The sequence below is a fragment of the Penaeus japonicus genome, unplaced genomic scaffold, assembly GCF_977035675.1.
Source record: "Penaeus japonicus unplaced genomic scaffold, GWHDUDI00000001_assembly GWHDUDI00000003, whole genome shotgun sequence".
Taxonomy (NCBI): domain Eukaryota; kingdom Metazoa; phylum Arthropoda; class Malacostraca; order Decapoda; family Penaeidae; genus Penaeus; species Penaeus japonicus.
Genome location: NW_028234405.1, coordinates 19,954,568 through 19,973,160, shown reverse-complemented (window position 1 = coordinate 19,973,160; position 18,593 = coordinate 19,954,568). Strand labels below are relative to the sequence as shown.

At 51.9% G+C, this 18,593-nt stretch overlaps 1 protein-coding gene across 2 annotated transcripts in view; it reads right to left on the bottom strand.

The window, feature by feature from the left end:
* Window positions 1-599: 599 nt before the first annotated feature.
* LOC122259004 (protein sax-3-like) overlaps window positions 600-18,593 on the bottom strand; it is a 277,899-nt gene continuing 259,905 nt past the window's right edge. Inside the window, exons 4-12 of one of the 2 annotated variants that reach the window (XM_086530819.1) lie at window positions 9,071-9,224; window positions 7,962-8,092; window positions 7,548-7,823; window positions 6,926-7,411; window positions 5,863-6,806; window positions 5,370-5,715; window positions 5,006-5,252; window positions 4,544-4,767; window positions 600-4,292 (exon numbers count right to left, since the gene is read on the bottom strand). In XM_086530819.1, the coding sequence (XP_086386945.1) occupies window positions 3,499-4,292; window positions 4,544-4,767; window positions 5,006-5,252; window positions 5,370-5,715; window positions 5,863-6,806; window positions 6,926-7,411; window positions 7,548-7,823; window positions 7,962-8,092; window positions 9,071-9,224 (3,602 nt within the window). In that variant the 3' untranslated portion in view covers window positions 600-3,498. The remainder of the gene's footprint in view (window positions 4,293-4,543; window positions 4,768-5,005; window positions 5,253-5,369; window positions 5,716-5,862; window positions 6,807-6,925; window positions 7,412-7,547; window positions 7,824-7,961; window positions 8,093-9,070; window positions 9,225-18,593) is intronic. The other variant, XM_086530826.1, reaches the window with a different exon arrangement.

Below are 18,593 nucleotides of genomic sequence, written 5' to 3'. Positions count from 1 at the left end.
TCTTGTTTTACTTCTTTGTTTCTCTACTGTTTGCTTTTTCATTTAGACAAAGCAGATATATAATATACTTGTCATTGTTGTGTTGTATTTTTTTATTTATTTATTTGTTTGTACTCCTATTTCTCTCACTATTCTTTGCTTATCCATTTTAGATAAAACATTTCTATCCTTTTTGTCATATTTGTATTGGCAATCTCACTTCAGTCTCCTTTTAACTGAATAAATTCTATTATTATTTTTGTCTAATATCCATAAATATTTTTGATGATGAATTCAAATTTATTTCATCAATATTGCAATCGTCGTTTGAATTATGCGCAATAAATATCACCCGATACTCAAATCATAGAATACACATTCATATAATGCATCTATTGAAATATTACCCCCATATACATTTTTGGGGAGGGGGGGGGGTGTTGCAATATCGACTGCATGTCAGGAACGTGTGATTAATGCCCGTGGTCTTTATGAAGCAAAATCGTGCTTTTAAACCACTGCAGAAGAGTGACTCTGGAGCAGATTAGCCGTGCAATCATTAATCAACATAGCCCACTCCCCAAAAACATATAAAATATGGATCAAAGAAAAAACACAAATTTGTGATTTATTTTTTTATTATAAAACTCTCGAATATGTCTATACAAACTGACTAAAAATACCTTTGTACACGACTCGCTCCCTCCAGAAGAGTTCATCCATACGCACCTGGGTCATTCTCACCCGCGGGTCGCTTCCCCTGGGCTCTCTCTCCCCAGGGGCTCTCCTCTCACTGGTTCTTATACCAGAATACAAGCTATTTTACCTTTTTTGCTAAACATGTTTCATTGTTTAAGGGAATCGTTTGGAACCTGAAAAGATTGTTTTCTTTTTATTTTTTTTTATTTTTTAAATCTTGCGTTGTCTTTCTCTCGCACAGCATCGTAAATGGCTTATCTTTTTCATAATGATTTATCTTAATGCTCTCCGTACCATTCACTGCAAATTAATTTACACGGTAATCCATTCATACAGTAATAAATATGCTTAAACGATTAAAAACAGCAATTTACATTTAAATACATTAATAAAGCAGACGTAATTTAGAGGCAACAGCGGCAACAGCAGTACGGGCAGGTATGAGAAGCACCGTGGAGTAAAAACTTGGTGGTCTGACCCAGTCTCTTACTGGGGGAGGCGGCGACGGCGGCGGCGGGAGGACCTCGGCCTAGCGCGAACGAGGGGGGGGGGTGAGCGCCGGCGGAGTGTGGCAGTGCACTCCGGAGAGACCGTATGAAAATATCCCTGCGTAAACATTTGTGATCATCACGAGTGCGGACGAGCGGGCGAGCGGGCGAGCGAGCGTGCCGACAGGGCCCGGCTCCGCTCGGCGGGAGTGAGCTGGTCCCCGCCACCGCCCGCGGCTGTTCCCGTCTGGAGCCGCAGCTGCTCTCAAACCAGGGACTCAAACTATCAGTACAGTCGTGACCGCTCCGCCGTGGGGCAGACTCCACCTATACGTTAAGACAACAGACTGACTAATCCTGTATCACAGCTGAAGGGTCTGAATATCAGATAATGTTTTATTTATCTATATATTTGGCGACGACCGATTCAAACTTGGGCTTTCCTGACTCTCTTCACAGTTCCGCTACCTGCCGCTACGGTCTTCAGAAAATATAATAACATCAACTACTCCGTGTCTAAATAAAACCCAAATCTGGGTTAAATAAAATAAAAAAAACTCTTTGAATAAATTTTACATCAATCTATGTAAGAGAAAACATCGTACCGACAGTAGCGCAGGCAGGAGGAGCTGCAGGGTAGCAGGTCCCAGGTTCACGTGCGTAAATAAACGGACGTCACTCTTTACATGAGCGTAACAAGTATGCGTGAGCCGTGACTTAGCACCCACAAGTATGTACGTACAGCTTATACAGAGGCCATTCATGAAATGAGAAGGGGCGGGGCGGCACAGCACAACGCGCCTCAGGACTCCTCCGAAGCGGGCGTGGTGCTGCGGGCCCGGCGCGCGTGTGGTGCTCAACAGGATGGACTGAATGCAATCGCTTCTTCAACAACGGAATAGAACGGGGAGGTCCGTGTCGTTCGGACTAGAGGTGCAGGCCGAACTGTTCGAACTTTGAAAAAAATATATATTACTTCATAGCTTCTTCTTCTGTTCTACCCGTCTGAATGATGAGAACAAGGTTGCCCTGGTTAACACGCCGGGGAAATTCCCTTCCATCAACCATGCTTGCTTGTGCTTGCTTCGAAGAAACGTGTAAACTCGACTAGCATGATGGGCAGCCGAACGAGGTCGTTCAGCCGTGCACACACAAAAAGGGGGATGGACTTCTACCGTTTCACTCGAGTCAAGCGAAACGGCGAAGCACACTGTGTGAGAAAGAACACGTCCTAATAAGTTTCGACTCCAGACCTCTAGTGATTCAACGAAGGACAACCCCACTTCCTCGTTAACCTTCCGGCTAACCTCCACACTTCTTTTTTACGCAAACTTGCTACGATACGAAAAAACACCGAGGGGCGCATGGGTGCCATCGCGTCGACATCTGGGGCAACGGAGGTGAAGAGGGGCAAAAAGTCTTAGCACGGAGACGCCGACTTTCATGAAGCCGGGTCGTGGGCACCTTTGAGTGAGTGGTTGAAGCGAAGGGGAGGGAGGGGGTGGGGCGGTGGTTGTGTGTGCCCCTCCCCCCCTATGTACACTCGCGACACGCCCCCTGTACCCCTTCAAGTCTCTCACCATCACATACAAAAAACACTGCAGCTGTACGAAAGACAAGCAACATGAAGCACCTGTGTTTTTATTTTTTTTATAACACGACGAGAGCGGAAGTCGGCACTAACTTTACAATGACTTTGACTACACATCATTTCGCTTCCACTCCAACACAGTCAGATTTCGAGGAAGGAAAAAAAAAGCTCACGTATATAAATAATAAAATGGGGTCGAGGGATGTAAGATTATGGTTCATGAAGAAAAAAGAAAAAAAAAAGAACACTTGTGATGCCCACGCAACTGTCCTCTGGTGTGCGAACACTTCACAAGCAAGAGTGTCAGTGTCCTACACAAATACACTTAAAATACATTTTTTTTGTCTATTGTCTTACAGATATCTCATTTCTTCCCGGGGGGTTGTAAAGCTCTTGAGTAAACGGTCTCACTGGAATTGCCGAGAAAGTGTTTTTTTTTTTTTTGTTTGTTTTTGAATTTTTTTGTTATTTCACACGAACAGAGAAGGTTCATGGAAGATAGGACGAGCACAAGAACAGAAGGCCACTAAGTTACATGTATATGTTGTCCCGCTGACAACAAAAAATGTATTTCAAGCAGTAAGCACGGCGATGTATTTCTGGACTAGTGTTCACTGTAATAAAATACATCTTATGTACATGTCTTTGTGTGTTTGTTTGTCTATAATGCGTCAACAACTATTCACAACTCTGAACACTTGATATAGCGCCATGTCGAATTCCACTCGCGTCTTTGCGCCTCTACACCAGAGGCGACGTCACGTTCGCTTGTGCGTCCAACTGGGCGTGGTGGTTGTACTGTGGGCGTGGCTTGTGCTTCTTGGGGCATGGCGGTCTCGGCGGGCGGGCGTTGAGGGACTGTGCGGGGGCGTACGTGCTCTCGTCCGTGCTGCAGAAGGAGCCCCCGCGCCCCCACCTCGCCTCGCCAGCCGCCCGCAGCGCCTCCGCCCAGTTCAGGTCCTGGGCGTGGGAGAGCGGGTGGTGGGCGGAGCAGCAGGAGCCGCCCGAGGAACAGCGCGACTCGTCCTCGGACTCCTCGGCGTCGCCCAGGGTGGAGGATTCGGGGGAGGTCCTTCCGTTGAGGAGCGGCTGCGAGTACCACTCCACGTCACTCGTCTCCTCGGGGATGTTGCGCGGGTTGGTGGCCACGCCCACGGGGGCGCCGCTCTCCTCGGCCACCTGGGCCTCCGTCGCGTACCGCTGTTCGCCCAGGCCGCCCATCTCCAGGCGCGGGTACGTGCCGCGGCAGCCCATCAAACGCACCTCGTAGTCCGTGGTATGGCCGGCCAGGGGCGAGGGCGGGGCGCGCATCGTGGAGCGCGGGGGGCGGGGGCCCAGCAGGGGGCTTCCGTGCGAGCGGTGCGACCCGCCGGACGACGAGCCGCCGTACGGCAGCTGCTGCAGGAGGAGGCGGGTGGACGGCGAGTGGCCGCGGCTTCCGGTGGAGGCCAGGGTGTTGTCGCTCGACTGGTTGCCGTCCATGAGGGGCGGCGGCGGCGGCGGCGGGAACTGCAGCACTGGGCCCGTCAGGACACCTGCGGGAAGAACCGGAACGAGCGCTTGTTAAATCCACTCATGAAGAGCTCAGAGTTTGGGTAAAAATGTTCATTAACTTCCTAAAATTCGTAAAATAAATATAGTTAAAACATCCATATTTTTGAGGGGGGTGGGGCGCACCCACAGATGTGCCTATGTGTGTGTTTTCACATCCACTCTGCGCGTGAGACCCACATGTGCATCTGCGCAGCCGTCCCCGCCGACAGAATACGAAAGCGACTTCCCTCACCTTTATCCGACTGGTTGTTGAAGTTGTGCGATCGGTGACTGGCGTGGCTGCCGCTGTGGTCGCTCGAGGCCGTCTTGGTGCAGGAGTCGTCGGAGGGCTGCTTGGCGGAGCCCAGGTTCTGGCCGGGGCTCACGGGGATGTTGGGCGGAAGGCGCGTGCCCCCCGGGCCTCGGAACATGTCGCCGATCAGCGGCGTCGTGGCGTACGGCTCGGGTGACAGACACCTGCAGGCCGGCGTCATGGACAGGGTTAGACACCAATGACGGACACATGAATGGAAGCGAAACAGAAAAGCTGCTTGTGACATGAATTTGAGTTACAAATATGTAAATATTGAAGCTATCTACGAAAAGATCATAACGCTTATTATTATTATTATTATTATTATTATTATAAACAATAATAACAACAACAATGTTAACACACTCTCCACTATAAGTAACAAATAGGAAGTCCTCTTACATGCGGTCGACGTGTCCGCCGAAAGAGACGAGCTTGAGTCCGTCGGGGTCCTCGTACACGTCCTCAGGCGGGCGGCTCTCGTAGCCCCCTTTGCTGGACTCGGGCGCGGGCGGGTGGTGATATAGCTGCGTGATGGGCACGCCGCGGCTTCCTACGTCCGTGTACATGGTGCCCGTGACGCCCCTGTCCACGCCTGGCTCGCCCCAACATCCTGGGTATTCTGCCCACGGGCCACTCCCTTCGCCTGCTTGAAAAGGGAAATCGGGCTCGTTCTTACAACGGTTTTGAAATTTGTTGCCTTGGTTACTTGCATCACTATCTCTCTCTCATTCCCACTACACATGCATCCCAGGCAGACACTCACCCTTGCTGTAGTATTGAGGACACTTGTTGTTGTGGCGGCGCCGGTATATGCAGTAGACGACGCCCGCAAGCACCACGAAGAGCACGCCCGCGGCCACGGAGATGCCCACAATCAGGTATGTATTGTTGTCGAAGGGCGAGGACTCCTGGATGTCCGGGGGGTGAGACGTCGATCCGGGCGGGACGGTGAGGACGAGAGGGGACGACACCGGACCGGGGCCCCTGGCCGTCACGCCCCTCAGGGTCACCCGGTACGTGGCGCCAGGCACCAGCCCCGGCACCAGAGTCCACGTGTTGTTCACCGTCGTGTTGACCATCACGTGGCTGCCATTCCCTGTGTCGGTTACCTGAGCAAGACATAACAATACCACGTTTATATAAAAATCATTAGTATTATAACAATACCACGTTTATATAAAATCCATAAGTATTATTTCAGAGTAAAAAGACATGTCATTTTGAGGGTAAATTTCAGAAAGTTGTTCAAGACCTACCTGAAGATTGTAGCCAATGATACGTCCGTTGGACACACTTGCTGGGATGGGGTCCCACGTGACACGCACCGCGGTGGAGTTGACGTACGAGTAGTGGAGTCCCAAGGGAGGCACTGCCGGGGGCGCCTCTAAGGTGGTGGCCCTCACAGCGGCGGTGGCCTGGCCCTCAACGGCTCGGTAGAAGGGCACCACGAACACTTCGTACCACGTGGCGGGTCGCAGGTTGCTCACCACGTGGGAGGTGGGCGGAGCACCATTGTCGTGTAGCGCAACCGTCTCCACGCTGAGGGCGCCGCTGGGGTTGCCGTGCTGTGTCTCCAGCGGGCGGTAACGCACGTACACGCCCTCCAGCAGGTTTGCGTCGACCAAGAGCTGCCACGTGAGTCTCAGCGAGGACTCCGACATCGGCTCGACGCTGACGAGTCGCACGGCGGACTGCGAGAGGCGGGCCCGGATGTCGTGCAGCGGCGGCGCTCCTCCCGCTCCCTCGGCCAGGGTGCGCACGGTGTGGGTCACGGGGGACGGTCGAGACACGCCGTGGGAATTCCGAGCTCGCACCACGAAGACGTAGCGCGTGTCCGGCCGCAGATCCGTCACGGTGATGGACACGGGCGTGGGCGTGTGGCTCGAGGCGGCCGTCTGCTGGGTGGAGGCGGTGGCCCACGCCCCCCGGAGGTCTGGACTCCAGTACTGGACGGTGTAGCCGAGCAGCGACGACGAGCCAGGTCGTCCGCGCCGCCAGCCCAGCGTCACGAAGGTCGTGTTCACTCCTAGCACCGACACCTGCCCGGGGGCCTCCGGCAGCGTGCCTTCGTCGGGGATCTTGAAGAAGGCCACGTTGGGGTTGGTGGGCTTGGCGACGACCATCGAGGCCGTCCAAGTCGTCTCGCCCGCCTCCGAGCGCGCCGTGCACGTGTACACGTCGGTGTCGGACATCTTCAGATCTGGGGGAAAGGGGAAAAACCGTGAGAAGCGAAGGATAGGAGTCACGCGCCGGTCACTGTTGTCACTTCCTGTCGCGCCGAATACAAGGCCTAGTAGTAAGGAGGCGTCGAAGACTTACCTTTGATCCTGAGTGTACCGAGGGGCGTGAGGGAGATCCTGCCGTGGGCATTGATGGGCTTTCCCGCTCGCTCCCACGCCACCGAGGGCTCGGGCGTTCCGCGGGCCTCGCAGGGCATCTCACCCTCCGTGCCCAGCGGCAGCGTCTGATTGGATGCCCCTAGAGCGATGATGGGCGGCGGCATGTCGGCCACATCCTGCACCTCGAGGTGGGCGCGGGCCAAGGCTGATCCCGCCACGCCCACGGCCGAGCAGACGTAGTACCCTTGATCCTCTCGCTTGACGCCGCGGATGGTGAGCGTATTGTGGGCGTCCACGAACCAGCGGCCGCCGCCCCACGTCTGGCCGGCGCTCACCACGTTGCCGGAGCCCTCGTGCGTCCAGTACGTGGTGGGCGGCGGCGAGCCAGACGTGGCGCACTCGAAGGAGGCCGTGCCGTTGATTCCTACTCGAGCGTCCAGAGGCGTCACCGTGATCAGGGGACGAGCTACGCAGAGGAAGACACATTTTTATCAACACGTCGTAATTAGATATAACACAAGCTACGAAACAATTACGTAAGGAAACTTTTCTCAATAATTACCGACATCAGTGCCATGCGCTGGCATGCCTATGGTACTCACAATGGACGTTAAGTGTAATGTTGGCAGCCACGGAGCCGACAGGATTCTCGGCTTGGCAGGAATAGACTCCCTGGTCCTCTGGGGCCACATGGTGAATCCTGAGCACCTGACTGCTTTCCTCCAGCGCCATCCTGCCGAGGGGAAGCTCGCCCGGAGGATCGACGCGCCGCCAGAAGACCTCGGGCGGAGGATCGCCGCCCACGCGACACACGAGCTCGACGGTCGAACCCGCGGCGCCCGTCACCGAGCCCGAAGACGACACCAGATGGGGCGCCACTACACCGAAGAAAAAATAATAATGAAAGAAAAAAAAAACGTTAATAACCACTACAAAAATACCTTCCGTTTTTGCATAGAAGAAACGTATCGCAAACTACAACGTAACAAGAGCAAAGATGACCCAAGAATCCGTACCGAAGACGGTGAGCATCGCCGCCGGAGTCTCCCTCGTGCCGAAGACGTTCCAGGCACGGCACACGTACTCGCCGGTGTCGGACACTCGCACCCCGCTGATCACCAGGCTCCCTCCGTCCACCAGTCGGTACCTGAAACCACGGAAGGAGAAAGAATGAGAGGACTGCCTCAGCGCCTCCTCAGCCGTTTCAGGTTTACATTAACAAAGGCATCGGTCCTTATGATGCCCTTGCGTTTGATGAAGGTTTAGGTCTGTGTGTGTGTGTGTGTGTGTGTGTGTGTGTGTGTGTGTGTGTGTGTGTGTGTGTGTGTGTGTGTGTGTGTGTGTGTGTGTGTGTGTGTGTGTGTGTGTGTGTGCGCGCGCGTGCACGCGTGTATCTGTTTGTGTTTTTTCATGTGTCTCATGCTACATCGCAAGAGACCCCCCCAACAGCCCCTTGAGCTAGGACCCCAGCGCCGTGCGACCAGACCCCAGCCTTGGCCCCGAGCAACAAGACATAAAACCCTCTACATCTTTTCTCCGGCGCTCGCCCTGCCCGCTGCCCCACGCGGCGCCGGGGTCCGCGCCACCGTCCTCCCCCAGCAGGCCGGTGTAGAACAAGGCCCTCCCACGGCGAGTCTTCCTCTGATTTGCATATCCTGATGATTCTATAACTTAACCTCCCCCTCCGCCCTCCCTCGCCCACATCAGCCCTTAGACCTGGAACTGACCAAAGCCTTACACTAACTCACGTGATTGCAACAGACGTCGGTCTAAACCAGTGGTTCTCAAACTGGGTGCCGCGGCACCCTGGGGTGCCACGGACAGCGCCTAGGGGTGCCACAAGATTGCCATGACATGTACTACAGTACATCATATGTCACAGAAAGGATTATATAAATTCAGGGTGCCATCACTGAAAAAAGATTGAGAACCACTGGTCTAAACAAACACACACACACACACACACACACACACACACACACACACACACACACACACACACACACACACACACACACACACACACACACACACACACACATACACAGTCAACAAAAACAAAGCCAAGCAAGGGAATCCGACTTTCCTCCGGCCCTCCGACCCGCCGACTTGGCTCGCGACTCACCTGTGCTGCGTAGCGGGGTCGAGCGGGACGCCATCCTTGGCCCAGGACACCGCGGGCTCCGGGTTGCCGCGGGGAGGGAGGCACGCTAGTAGCGCCGTCTCGCCCTCTGCCGCCCGCGTCTGCTCGGGCATCACGCGGAACTCATCCCGCAGAACTGAAAGGAAAACGTGACGAAGGTTAGTGACGTCAATAGCCACACCCCACCCTAGCATTCTCCGCGTTGAGCGGAAGGTTTCGGTGGAAGGCAAGGTGGAAGACGTTTACTGGAGCAGGACTGAGAAAAAGAAAAGGTCGAGTCGGGCACTTTGGTTCCTATAATGAGCAATCCCTCCCTATCCACTCTACCGCCCCCCCCTCCCCCTGCATCCAGCATTCCCGAGGATCCGCCAGCTCCTTCTGAGACGCATCGCGCCTCCTCCTCCGCACTCGTCAACCGCTACTAAACGCTCACCCTTGGCCCGTAACTCACGCCTGTCTATAAATCGAAGCTCCTCACAATAATAGACGCCTCGGCCGCCGTTTATTACACGCCCGTAACTCACTCCTCTCCGCAACCAATCACCTTAACGGCGTCGCTGCTCACCCGCCCACGCCCATGCCCTTCCACTGACTAATGGAGGGTGTGGGCGGACCTCAAGCGCTCGCAGCCCACCTTCAGATATTGCTCGACTCAATACGCCCCCTTCCCCACCATGAGAACAGGTCGGGGAGCAACTGTCTGCTCGCACACCTGCATAACATCAAGCACAGGTGTGTGCATGGCAGGATACACAGCGTGTATATATATATTTTTTTTTTTCTTCTTCTTCTTCTTATTTTTACATATTACGTGTTTAGGTCACACGAACTACATAACCGCACGTGTGCTTGGAATATGACGGGACATGAGAAGTAACTCCCTCCAAAAATGTCTGTTACTCTTGCAACACCACGTGTGCATCAGCCCTTCTTATGTGGATGTAGAGTACGTGCATGACAAGCCATTGCATGTGCATGCATGGCAACCAGTCGAAAATTGACGCACGAGGTTCTCAAAAATTGACCTTATCGGAAGACGAGGAGCGTGAGAGGCAAGTGGTGAAGAGGAGGAGGAGAACGAGGATGATGACGATGAGGAGGAGGAGGAGGATGACGAGGATGATGACGATGACGAGGATGATGATGACGATGAGGAGGAGGACGACGAGGACGATGACGACGAAGAGGAGGAAAATGAGCAGGGGGAGGAGGACATGGAAGAAGAGAACCAGATAAAGGAAGAGGAGAGGGTAAAAGCGTAAGAGTAATTGAAGAAGAAAGAAAAATTGTATGAGCTACAACTACATGTCTCTCTTAACAACAACAACAAAGGAAGGAAGAGGATAATTGGATAACAATAAGAAAATGAAGAAAAAAAGAAACATTAACAATAGCGCTCTCCTCCCCTCCTCCCTCCAATCCCTGCCCGTACATCTGAGGTTGCTGAGTGCCCCCCTCCCTCTTCCCCCTCCCCCTTTACATTCACCCCCCAAGCCGACAATGGTCGCTTTGCATGTGTCGTAAATAAACGTACAGGTTGAGGTGTCGTGCATGCTCCCTTCTTCCCCCCCCTCCCCCACCCCTTCTCTCTCTCCATCCTCCTCGGCCCCTCACCTTCCCCCCTCTCCTCCTCCGCTCTCACTCAGTCCTCCTTTACCCCTCGCCTACCCCCCACCCCCAATTCATCCTCCTTCCTCCCCCCATTCCCGTCCTCCTCCTCCTCTACCCCTCGCTATCGCCCCTATTCATCCTCCCCTTCCTCCACCTCCTCCCCCCCCTTCCCCTCGGAGTAAGCACTTCCCTCCACTCCTCTGTCTCGCCGCTCCACCCTCTCCCTACTCCATATATCTTAACTCCAGTGTACGATGAGCAGCGATCGTTATCAGCTGCAAATTATAATTTATAAGGATCGTAAAAAAAGGAAGAAAAGTTGGAAGAAAAAAAATAAATAAAAGGAGGAAGAAGCGTATAATTTCGTGATGATTCTTCGCGCCGATAAAAACAATGTTAGTTCGACATTTTTATTTTAGAGCTCATAAAAAGATAAATAAATAAATAGATAAAAATGAATATAAAAGTAATAATAAATCAATGATGATGATGATGATAGTATTAGTAGTAGTAGTAATGATAATGATGACGATGATAATAACAATAGTAACAACCAGTAACAAATGATAATAGTTAATAGTAATAATAATAATAACAATAATAATAATGATAATCATAATACATAATAAATAAATGATACATCAAAAAATGTAAAAAAAAATCAAGACATAAAAGAGAAAAAAAATGCTCTCCCCATCACCGATACTTGCGCCATACACACCATACGTCTACAGCCACACAACCTTTATCACCATCGCTATCCGCGGGTCATCGCTGTTGTTGCAGATTTTTGCTTTATTGCCTAATAAAATCAAAGAAAGAGGGAGAGGGAGGAAGGAAGGAAGGAAGGAAGGAAGGAAGGAAGGAAGGAAGGAAGGAAGGAAGGAAGGAAGGAAGGAAGGAAGGAAAGAAGGAAGGAGAGAGAGGGCTAGGGAGAATAAGAAAGATAAACAGAAAAAGAGAGATTGTATGTGTGTGTGTGTGTGTTTTCTTTAAAAAAAATGATGGTCTCTCTTTGTCTCTTCTTCCAACTACCTCAAATTCTCTCTCCTTCCTTCCTTCCTTCCTCTCTCTCTCTCTCTTTTCCTCCCTCCCTCCTCCCTCTCCCTCCCTCCCTCTCCCTCCCTCCTTCTTCTCATCCCCTTCCTCCCCCAACCTCCTCCCTCAAGCTATCTTCAAAATCGCAAGCATCATCACCTCATTGCCGCGTGGTGGTGATGGTGGTGCCCCTAAACCCGGCGCCAGGCCAAATTCGCCCTTGCGCTCTCCCGCCCTAAGGGAGCTCCCCTCGCGCTGCCCCGAAAGATGGAGGGCCTGCAAAACACACTTTTACAGGCCGAGGCGAGATCGTGTGGGAGCCTGGACACGAGGATCGCCTGTAAGTATAATCTAAACACCAACTTCACGCTCGTAAGGCATGAGGGGAGGGGAAGGGGGGGGGAAGGGGGGGGGGGGGGGGGGGGGGGGGAGGGGGAAGGGGAGGGGGGGGGAGGGGGGGAAGGAGGGGGAGAGCAGGAAGGGGAAGGGGAGTGGAAGAGATTGGGAAGAGAGAGAGAGAGAGAGAGGAGGGGAGTAGGAGATGGGGGGGAAGTAGGAGAGGAAGAGGGAGGAGGAGGATATCTCAGCCTCGCATCGCAGCTTGCCGCCGTCATCTCCCTCCTCCCCTCTCTCTCTTCCTCCCCTGAGAAAATTATACCGCAGGGAGATCAGCAGTCCCCCCCCCCACCCTCTCCTCTCTCTCTCTCCCTCTCCCTCTCTCTCATCCCAACTCTCTCTCTCTCTCTCTCCCTCTCTCTCATCCCAACACTCTTTCTCTCTCTTTCTGTCCCTTCCTCTCCCCCCAACCTCCCCACTTCTCTCCCCATGATCGCCTCGTCCACACTTGTTGCGGGATGATTATACCGTGCGAAACCCGGCCGCGGCAGCTCCCCCTGGCCGAGGGCTGCGATCCCCCCTCCAGATAGGCCACAAGACTACCATGAGGTTTTCTTATATCAATCTTGGCGGACAGAGGTCTTTTTTTATCTATCATTATTATTATTCTACTTTTTTTTTTTTTTTTTTTTGCTAGGGGGTGGGAAGTTGTCTTTTTTCTCCTTTTCCCCTCCTTCTATAAATCTCCTGAGTGTCCTGTATCCCCCCTCTCTTCTAGATAAGCGGCCATTAAACCAGGGGGGGGGGGGCTGATGTAAAAACTTCAAAAGTGGAGCCAGGAACTGTCCGGCGCCTTCCCGACGTCGCCGATGAAGGACCCGAAAACAACCGGCGATGACAGCATGCAATTGTGAGGACACCTTTGAGCGCACAGGATGTTTGTGGTCACGGAAACAGCTCCTTTCCCCCTCCCCTTGGCTCTCTAAACACAAGGCGTTTCTCTATTGCTGTCAAGTCTAGATCAACCAATTTCTTCTATTTCCCTTTTTTACGCTGACAACGACACGGTGATATCATGTACCATTTTATTTTCTCCGTGGGAACCGCGATTCGTAACATACAGATTCGAGTACGGGTTTCAACGTTCGCACAGAAGAAACAAGTCAAAGACGAGAGGAGGAGAAAACAAGAGGAGGAAAATAAGATGAGAGAACTTTTCTCTGCATCTTAAAATCAGCTCCGGGTTGGTGTCGTTGTTTTTTCACTATAAATAGACTCGAAAATTTTACATATCAAAAGTCAACAGTGCCTTAGAGCTTATAAGCAATACAAACAATGGATGTTGCTTACATAGGAGTTCAGGCAACACAACAAAGACATTAGACCTTCCCTTCGCAGTTATCCTCACAGATCAGCCATCATCACTATCACCAGACGTCACCACAAACACACACACAAACCCCCATCGTCACCGAGCGTAACACCGCACAGAAGCTCTCTCTTCCTGCACGGGAAGGGGAAGGGGAAGGGGAAGGGGAGGGGAAGGGAAGGGGAAGGGGAAAGGGAAGGGAAGGGAAGGGAAGGGAAGGGAAGGGAAGGGAAGGGAAGGGAAGGGAAGGGGGGGAAGGGAAGGGAAGGGAAGGGGAAGGGGAAGGGGAAGGGAAGGGAAGGGGAAGGGGAAGGGAAGAGGGGAAAGGGGAAGGGGAAGGGAAGAGGGGGAAGGGGAAGGGGAAGGAAAGAGGGGGATACATTGGTTGCGCCTTTTATCCTCTCACCCCCTTCGGCCGCCCACGGACATCACGGCTGAAACCCGGACTTCAGGAACACGGGCGTCGTCACCACCCCCGCCCACGCCCACACCCACGACCAGGCCAATCGCCACCACGATCGACAGGAACGACTTTTATCATCATCACAAATCTGGCCGAAGATGGACGGCTTTCACGCCCGTCTATTGGATCGATGTTTTCGACGGAGATAAAGATAAGTTATCATCTTTATCTTTGAAGTCAAAGAAATCGAAACTGAAATGCCAAGACGAACAAACAAACATGAAAAAAACAACACTGAAGACGGTAAAAATAATCATGATAGCAACACCACCATGTTTTCTCCGAGATCGAAACCCAGAGTCATTGGACGCTGTATATCACACGATTCGCAAGGCACAACTTTTCTTTTCTTACTTTCTCCCTCTCGCTCTTTCTCTGCTGTCTCTCTCTCTTTCGTCGTCTTGACCATATATATTTTTTTCCCCTTTCCAATTAAGCGTATGGTCAGGCCGCCCTCACCCAACTCCTGGAGTTAGGGAGAAGGGGAAACCGCAGATCACAAACCTTAATATCACTAATCCGACCCTATGATTAATGTCATTATAGGCTTATCTTTCCCTTCGGACCCCCTCTCCCCCCTCTCCCTCCCCCTACCTTACAGAATCCCTCATCCCCCACCCTCCCCTCCCCCCTTCTCCTTTTCCCTTTTCTAAGACCTAATATCTTTTCGTCTTCGGGGAGGAAGGGAGGGGGGAAGGATAAAAGAAGAGGGAGTGAAGGGGGGAAATCGCCCCTCTCACATCCCCTCCCTCCTCTTTACCCCCCCCCCCCCACACACACACAAACGGCCCGCACCCCCTTCCAAAATGACACACGAAGCGGCTATGTTGCAATCAACCCAAATTTATCCCAAGCGACAAGAGGACCAAATTGAAAACCAAAATGACCAGTCTTGAGGCCCGTAAAGCAACGTAACTGGCTCGTACGTCTGCCACAGCTCGATGAATAAAAAAAGAAAAAAGAAAAGAAAAAATATAAGCTGTTGAGTTACTGCAACAACGCGGCGACACCCCTACCATGGCCACTGCACCCCTCACCCTCCTCCCCTCCTACTCCTTATCCTCCCTCTCTTAACTTCGCCACGTGCTCGCCCTCAATAAGAGAGAGAGGAAGAGAGAGAGAGAGAGAGAGAGAGAGAGAGAGAGAGAGAGAGAGAGAGAGAGAGAGAGAGAGAGAGAAAATTGGGAGATGGATAAGTAAAGAGAGAATTGGGAGATAGAGAGAGAGAGAGAGGAAGAATTGGGAGAGAAGGAGAGAGGAAGACTGGTAAGAAGGGAGGGAGGAGGGAGAGAGGGAGAAAGTGAAGAGGGAGGGGAGAAGGAGGAGGAGGGGAATCAAACGGGGCAGGAAATATATCAAAGAAGGAAGGAGAGTTGGAGAAAGGAGGGAAAATACGACAAAAAGAAACGGAGAAAATGGGATGATTAAAAAAATATAACAAAAAATGTTAGAAATAAAGAAAAGAAAACAAAGAAACGAGAAAAAAAATGAAATCATGAATCGCAAACAAAAACATTAAATCCTGAAAAAAAGAAAGAAAGAATAAATAGGAACAAGATAAAAAAAAGGGGGGGGGAAGAAAATGACGTCACCTACCCATTCATTATCAACTCCGGCGGCGTCAGGGCGACCACCACCATGCCACTACCACCCCTGTCATACCCCCCCCACACACACACACACACAAACAATCACACACTACCACCTCTCGGCCACGTGACCAACAAGTGACCAAGCACACTCGATTAACCATCCCATCATTAGAAGCCCTTCAGTCACAATCAGCCGGCCCCGTCCCATCACCACCAATCCTTAATTACCAACCAATCACATCAAAAAAGAAACCACGATCACCAATCCCCTCGTTGCCATAGCGACCAAGCATCACGAGAGTCTTAGCACATCACCAATTCATTTCCCTTGGGCGATGCAGCGTGAAGGTGTGAGCGAATCGGAAGAGAGGTGATAGATAGAGGGCGGTGATAGATAGAGGGCGGAGGCGAGCTGTCGTGCATGGGTGTGATCCACGGGCGGGCGGGGAAGGAGGGAGGGTGGAAGGGAAGGGGATGGGCGCCTCGGAGACAGCGATTTGTTAGGTGCCCACGCCCGCGAACCTTCTTGACTGACCCTCCGAATACTCACCGTCGTTAAAAAAAAGAGTAATAGTAACAAAAAATTAAAAATGATAATGATAATAACAACTTCCTAATACCGGTAAAATAATAATCATTATTATTTTTAATATTATCATTATAATTATCTTCATTAGGTTGTAATACGTGTCATCATTATCACTGAATTTATGATTTTATATATTTACTTATCTTTTTGATAATATTCAATCCCATCTCATTAATCCGCCGAAAAAGCGCAATTTTGCCCTTGCGAAATCGCTTGCTTCAATCAAATCTAGTATGTGCAATTTGGCACACGCATGCAGAAAATAAAAACGTGTAAGCAATACGAGGCAAATTTTTCAGTGATTAATTGCAGCGAAATTAGAGAACAAAAAGGCTTTAATGAAATGCAATGCATTTTCTCTTTTCCTCTACCATTTGCAATATTAATTTTTTGTTTTTTACAATCTTTCATATTCTCTCTCTCTCTCTCTCTCTCTCTCTCTCTCTCTCTCTCTCTCTCTCTCTCTCTCTCTCTCTCTCTCTCTCTCTCCCCCCCCCCCCCCCCCGTTTGCCTGTTTCTGTCTATTTATCCATCTGTCTCTATCTACTTATCCATCTGTTGCTGTCTGTCTATCCGTCTCTATCTATTTATCCATCAGTGTCTGTCTATTTACCCGTCTACCTCTTTCTTTGTCTGCCTTTGTCCCTTCCTCCGCCTCGACAAATACCCTTGGAACTTGCATCAAGCTTGCGTTCCGGTCGGCCGCCCTCTGGAACCTCGACTGCACTGGCAGAGACACGCGGGACCCTGACACATAAACTGGCACACGCAAACTGACACACACCGACACGTATTCTCTCTCTACCCCCAGGCAGCGGGGCCACACAGCAGGCCCGAACACCTGTCAACCTGCCACTCCTCCACATGATCTTTTGTGCAAGCCTCGGTCCTTCACTCGGCGGAACGGGGCACGCGCGCTTGTATCACTCCCAAGAAACGGCTCTGTTAGACACGTGAAACGACTGCTGCTGTCCTGTTGCGAGGGCAAACCCGAAGAAATTCTGAACTCTCTCTCTCTCTCTCTGAAGCACGCCTGAAATATTGACCAATCGAAGGTTTCCCTGGTTACGCGTGACTCCCCTGCATAATCTACGGATATTCGACGCCGCGTTACAATATACCCCGCGAGTTGCTAGGTTGTGTATGGCACCGATTGTGAGGTCCGGTGGCAGAATTCCACGACGGGGCTTCTAATGCACAGTAGACTCCTCCCGTACGCGACTGTATCCTGATTGTAATGCAAGAGTCCGATAAAACGGTTACTAAGAAATAAAAATGTATTAGGGAAAACTTGTCCAGAATGTTCGGAATAAACAACAAACATGAACTGTTTTTTTTTCCAAGGAAACTCAGCACTAACTGGATATGGAGTACAATCAAAGTAAATTCTTTAGACACCCCCCCCTTAAAAAAAAAAAAAAAAAAAGAGCAGCAAGAACATGAAATAAAAAGTACCACATGTCAGCGCTCGTCTCCCCCCTTCCCCCCCATTACCCACCCCTCGCTCTCCCCTCACACCCTCCCCTCCCCTTCTCCCCTGCCCCAGACACACAGATCCACACGTACATACACGCACACAGGTACACCTCCACATACATACACACATACACATACACGCGGCCAGACACCTTCGCCCGCAATCAATCCGACGGCGCCACGCGAAGCAATGTCCGAGAAGCGAGAGGTTGCGGCTTCGAACGGGGGAGGGAGTGGGGAGGGGGGCAACGGGGAGGGGTGGGAAGGGCTTGGCAATGTGGACCTGGCGAGGGAAGGGGGAGGAGCATGGGTAGGGGGAATAAACCATGGTGCTATGGACGGGATGGGGGAGGGGGATGCCACATGAGTTTGGGGAAGGGAGGGGGGGGGGAGACAATGTGGGTCTGGGAAAGGGGGTGCAGAGGAGGGGGGTGAGGGGTGAGGAGAAACATGGGGCAGAGGAAAGGAGGGGCGGGGACAAGAGAGGGGGGGAGGGGGTTGCGGGGGCGGGAGTTTTGTTCGGCGGTTCGAATTATTCATCGCGCGCGACACGCTCTTTTTATCGACCGCCTCGCCGACCGCTACCCAAGTGCACACAACACCTAATAACGGCGACGGGATTCCTGAGCAGGCTTTTCTACAAGGAGGAGGGGGGAGGGAGGTAGAGGGGGAAGGGGCGACCATCCCTCTTCTCGTGTCACTTGGAGCCACGCCCCGGTCCCCCTAGGAGAGCGGTTTGGGGTGACATGAGCCAGGCAGCGGTGTGATGTGGCTCACGTCACGCACGCACGCGCTGCTGTGGCTAATGACGAGGCCTTGATGTTCTAGAGCACATCCAAGAACACGATCACGCTGAACTAACGGTCGTTATTATGCCCGCCCGGACGCCCTTTAGCAGCGAGAGCACGAATGCCAATAAGTGGCACTAGCACAAGACTTTGGCAATGCATTATGTATATAAACGCGGTTGCATCTTGTGTGCGGGGATTGGCACTCGAGTAATATTCACGTCGCCCTGAGCATGTGTAGTG